At 39.3% G+C, this 6,250-nt stretch overlaps 1 protein-coding gene across 1 annotated transcript in view; it reads right to left on the bottom strand.

Moving 5' to 3' along the window:
• Positions 1 to 3,504: 3,504 nt before the first annotated feature.
• The window catches only part of LOC143294164 (uncharacterized), a 28,506-nt gene continuing 25,760 nt past the window's right edge, over positions 3,505 to 6,250 (bottom strand). Inside the window, exon 3 of the mRNA XM_076605595.1 lies at positions 3,505 to 3,691. Within this exon, the coding sequence (XP_076461710.1) occupies positions 3,505 to 3,691 (187 nt within the window). The remainder of the gene's footprint in view (positions 3,692 to 6,250) is intronic.

The following is a 6,250-nucleotide window of genomic DNA, read 5'->3' on the forward strand; positions in this document are numbered from 1 at the left end:
TACGTACGTACGTATGTATGTATGTATGTATACATGCGCACGCGCATGTGTGTGTGTGTGTGTGTGTGTGTGTGTGTGTGTGTGTGTGGAGGAGAGAGGCGAGGAAGGGGAAATCGCTCGAGATCGATGAGATGTGATGAGGTACTTGCTACGGAGGATAATAAAGCCTAAAGCCACTCTCTCTCTCTCTCTCTCTCTCTCTCGTTACAAAATGAAGACAGATGTGTAATAAGAGATGTGGCCATTTATTTACTATGTTTCCCGTTCCAGAGAGGAACTGATGTGAAGTTTAACTATGTTAAAATAGAATTGCGTGGCTCAGCAAATTCCATTTCCTGTTCTTTTTTCTTTCAGTTCTGCGGAATCTGATTTCTTCGCAATTTTTCAAATTGTTATCTTTATGTGTACGTGTTCTCATATGGACAGACTGGTGGCCTTTGCATTAAACTTCCTGCGTTCTCTCTGTCTGTCTGTCTGTCTCTCATTTCTTCATTTAAGAGATATTACATAAATTCTGCATTATTAATGTATTCATACCTTAAATAGGTTGTGTTTGCTTTTCTACATACAAAAGGGTTGTTTGATTACCGTACTTTGTTTACACCCCTTGAGTAGGGGCTATGGCCTATCTGAATAAATCATCTGATCTGAGCTGGTCTGGTCTAGTCTCTCTCTCTCTTTTGAAATGAACAGAAGATCGACATTTCGTTGCTGTTGTCGTTGCTGTTGTTAATTCTGTTGCTGTTATTGTTAGTGCTTGTGCAACACGTTATTCAATACATTATTGAGGATTTTGAAGTAAGTGGTTTCAGTACTGTGGTCATCACGATAGAAAATAACAGAAACAAACAAACAAAAAAGTTCGAAGGAGATTGTTGAAACCAGGAATTGTTACTGCGCTTTTTCAGTACGGGTGCAGGTAGCCTATCCATGGAGTTTGGCCAAGAAAAAAAATGAAGGTCAGAAACTGGTCGATAATTTGTTTTTCAATAAAGTTGAGGTCAGGTTTAAGTTTCTTCAAAAGACCAATGTCGACTGTTTAAAAGAAATATAAAAATTTCAAAAACAAAAGCTGAAAACCCGACATACATTCTATGGATGGTAGATTTATCGTCTGTGGTAATGTCATCTGACTGATTTCAAAACACATGAGATCACTATCTTCAACCCACCTTTCACATGTAACCTACATTTTGGAAGAACCGATCGAAACTTGCCGATATCTACTGGTTCTGGTTTCTGTTTGGATTGTTTATTCCAGATCAGTGTTACTTGAGATATTCCACACACACACACACACACACACACACACACACAACTATCAATAACGACCTGAGTTGTCGACTTTTGTACTGGTTTATTATATCATTATATCGCACAAGCATTTAAAAATAATACTAGGTGGTGTACTGGAATTACACAAATCCAAAATTTCTATCATACCGTATACGATACATAGCCTAGAGAGAGAGAGAGAGAGAGAGAGAGAGAGAGACGCTACACCACTTTTACTTTGCTTTAAAACAAATAAGGGAGAGCAATGCTATCGTAATTATAGACCCGCCGAGAGCGTATCAGGCCCAGAAACCTTGATAGTAAAAACAACAACAACAACAAAACAAGACAAAACTAAACAAACAAACAACAACAACAACAATAGCAACAAAAACAACCCCGAAAACAACAGGGCATTAGAATTTTGCAAACCGACAAACGGATGCCACACTAGTACTGTCTTTCCATGGATGCAAACCAAATAGCGTGGCATTAGGATCTGTCATCTCGCAACCCAGATAGCATTTAGTGCTGAAACTCACGGGTTGGGTGCCATACTATAGAGTAGGCAGCCTTCTAATCCAGAACAATTCAAAGTACAAACCATAAGTAGGGATTAGAATGTGTAACACTCTTATAGACCTTTAAATGTTGAGACTGATAAATACCACACTGTCACTTCTACACAAACCAAACTAAAGATTTAACACGAAAGCAGGGATTACGATGAGCCAGGCTACAAAACCAGAGACCACTTAGTGCTGAGATGGGCGACTGTCATCCGACCATTCGCCTTCTTCTGCAGAATGTAGAGATATGAGGGACCTGGATATTGTCCCCTACACTAACAAAACCTTGAGTGGTAATTTGTGTGCTGGCATTTCAGAAAGAAACGCAAAGCACAGCATGCTATTAAAGAACAACAAAACAGTTTTCCCCGATAAAATTCTGTAGAAAATCACACTTTGATACTGTATGAAAAGTAAAGAACAAAACAGACCTACATGTATATATATATATATATATATATATATATATATAGGGTGACGTGCTCGTTAATAAGAGTGCAGCACGAATTTCACAAAGAGAAATTTAACAATAAAACAACGCATCATGTTGGTTTGCAACGCAACTCAACACAACGCAAAACAGCACAGCACAGCACGGTACAGCACAATACTGAGCAGCACATCGCAGCACAACACACCAAAACACAGCAACACAGTGCAATGCTATACAATGCACTATGTAATACAAAAGCGAAGCGTTAAACTGTTCCTGTCCATAAAGTCAGACACTGTTCATTTGAATTACAGTGAAGAGAGACAGAGGAGGTTAATTAAAGCCGTTCACATACCCAAACTTTTTCTGAAATTTACAAACATAAAATTTATTCGTGCACAACACGCAAAACTGTTATTGGGTTACTTCACGTTCTTGTACAGTCTATGTTTACAAATACCATAGGCATACATTGCATGCTTACATATACAAAAACGGCTGATGTCGTCAGATCAGAAGATTTTGTACAGCGCAATCTCTCTCGAGGTTATTAGAATACGCCCGCCAGTACCAATGGTAAAACAACTATGCTTTAACTAATGTCTTGCTTGAAACAAGCAATGGATATTTCAGCATCCCAGTCTTCTAAACACTATCTCCCTCACATATAGAAATATAATCTGAACAACTCAAAATAAATCCACTTCACTATATCTCTTCATTCATTAGAGTGCGAAAAGGGAGCGCGGCCGGACATCGATTGAAAATCACCTGCTGGTGAAAAATAAGAGGGGGGGGGGGGGGGGGGGGACGAAAGGAAAGAACTCATTTGTTTTGAGTGAAAACGAATAATTTCGTGGATTATGTTTGGGTATACATATTTGAGAAAAACAACAAAAAACAACAAGTGATTATAATAATAATCATAGTAATTATAAAAATAAATGAATAATAATAATGAAATAATGATAATGACAATAATCATAAAAAAATAAATATTGATAATAATAATAATGAAGATAAAAACACGAAGGCAAAATTCTCCCTCAGCTTGTTTTCTTTTTGACCTTTACACTCACTCCCCACTAAACATAAAAAACGAAATAGAGAGAGAGAGAGAGAGAGAGAGAGAGAGAGGGAGGGAGAGAGAGAGAGAGAGAAGTTATCAAAGTCTTTTGCGTCGACAAAGGGGCTGCTGTGACGTCACAGATGACGCGGGCAGTGACGTCAGCCGATGCTGGTGATGGCATTGGCACGGAGCAGGTCCCTCAGACGCTGGATGTCCACGGGCTGCACAGAGGCCATGCAGGGCCGACAGTGACAGCCCAGGGCGAACTTGACCGTGGTGCGAAGAGAGAACCTCCCACAACTCATCTTCACCAGACGGAACCCGAACCCTGTGGGTCGGCAACAGCTGGAGAAAAAACAACAAACAAACAAATAACAAAACAACATTATTATTATTATTATCATTACTATTATGAGCATTTACGCCTAGTCTTGAAAACAAACCCTAGACGTTTACAAATAGAACACACACGTAAATATCAAAAAGAAAACATTATTGAGAATTATTCACCCCCCCCCTACACACACACCCACAACACACACAAGCTCACGCACAAGCGCACACACAAGTCATGGCACACAATCATGAATAGTACATAATCAAAAATACAACCAACAATTTCTGAAACTATCAAACTCACTCACTCACTGACAAGTCATTTTAGTTCATACTGGAAAGGGATGAGCTGTTGAGAGTTATTCAGGAAGGGAAAAGGTGGATCTTCACACTGGATTTGAGAGATTGCAGCGAAGATGAGTGACGGAGAGTAACAAACAAGCCATGCCAGTTTTGAAAAAAAAAGAAGCTAATTTGTGTTTGCACATTTCTTCTGCCATTGCTGCTGCGTGAACAAGTCAAATGATTAGTCAAAGTACAAGCCCGAGGCTTCTTTTTTTTTGAGGAAGTGTCTGGGTTTGTTCCAGTGTAACTTTTATTTACCCGTGTGCTAGCTGAATCGGCAGTCATAAGCAGCATTGACTTGAAGTTAGTGTGTGGACAGAGTTACCACTCTTTATTGTCTGTTAAACCTCGTTCGTTTATTATATGAAACACACGTACACATTTCAGGGAAAATTATATAGGTGGTTTTCATCCAAATTCATGTTTCCCGCCCTTCGGCATGTACCCTCCCGCTTTCCTCCATCCCAAGCCCTCTCCGCCATTGCAATGAAGGTGCTTTATTTATTTTAAACCAATGATATTTTACATGTACCTTGTTAAATTATTTATTTTGGGGAAATATTTTTCAACAAACATGTGACTCGCATTAAAAAACGTAAAGGATTACAATCTAAGAGGAGTAAAGATACATTTTTTAACCAGCCTGGAAACTTCCGAATCATATTCATAATCAGAATAACATTATCTCAGTAAGGGAAATTATGTATGGTGATGTCTGTTATACATACACATTACAAGCAAAATGGTGAAATTAATTGACATACAACATGTCCAACAAAAACTCAGTGGGGTCTTTAGCAAAGCAAGTCCGATAACAATACCATCTTTCCACTATTCAAAACACACACGCACACGTGCTCGTGTGCACATCCACCCACACGCATGGACACATGTACAATGTTTTGTATATACACTTGCACAGCGTATTTAATATTGTGGAACCTGAAGGACACACATGTGCAACGCACCTGAAGTATGTAACAAAAAAAAAAAAAAAAAAAAAATCCTCTTACACGAGTTCCGAAAATATCATATTACCCCTCTCACCATAACGTCATTTACAACATGAGGGCCATGTTTGACCGTGACACACCCGTGACAAGAACAAACTTGCATACTGCATCCATCGCATGGTACAATCCTACTCTGGCCTCGGGCTGGCAATACTCCTGGCCTGAGATTGCCAAGAAAAAAACCTGGTTAAGGAACAGGTAGTGGGACAAAAAAACACCAGTGTTTTGTGGTGTTACACACACACACACACACACACACACACACACATATATATATATATATATATATATATATATATATATATACTTGATGTGATTACAGCTGTATTCCCGGTTGATTCAAAGTTAATTTCTGTATCAAAATTGTTATAACTAGTGCTAAAATCCGAATCACTTGGTTCCTTGTCACTTTTGCTATCCATGAATACCTCCGATCTGTCGATATTTTCAATGTGGAAAAAAAAGTAGAAAAAAAAATCGAAACGGAAATCAGCCGAAGAACAGAAGACTTCTGAAGGGAAATGACACGCAAAACATGGCATGGATTGAGAATACGTGGACACGGACGATTTTTTTAAACTCACTCAGAAGTCAGCGCTGTGTGAAGCTCTGATGTGACGAATATCTCGGAATATATACCAGCATCCTGCCCGCGGTGTTGGGTTGGATGTGTGCGGCAAACCCTTGAGTCACCGTACCTTCCTTTCGCACAGTCACCTTGCTCTTATTCGAAACTCTACCAGCGGACCGTTATTTGTTAAGGCCCTATGAAATACAGACAAAGTACTCACCCTGTTCATTCTGTCATGTTAAAGCATTGGAGATACATCTTATAAGCCTGTCAGCTGTTCGGTTTCCACTCTTCCACCACTTTCGTTGTCCGTCATCAAGTTGTCACGTGATATACCTGTCGTTTTTTGATTGGCGCTTTTCATCAGCCGATATCATAAAGATAGGGAGCGTTCTTTTCCACGATACCCACGACTTTCCCCCTTAGAACGCCAGACGAACCTCTACCATAGATAAACAGCCAGGGCAACATCCCTCTTCAGACAGTCAGGACTCTACATTGGAACGTCAGATGGACATCACGCTAGGTTTATTTATTTATTCATTTACTTATTTCGTTATTTATTTATTTATTTATCTGTTCATTCATTTTTGGTTTCACAAAGTCCTGACTAAGCGCATTGGGCTACGCTTCTGGTCA

This window comes from Babylonia areolata, chromosome 19 (genome assembly GCF_041734735.1).
Source record: "Babylonia areolata isolate BAREFJ2019XMU chromosome 19, ASM4173473v1, whole genome shotgun sequence".
Lineage (NCBI taxonomy): Eukaryota > Metazoa > Mollusca > Gastropoda > Neogastropoda > Buccinidae > Babylonia > Babylonia areolata.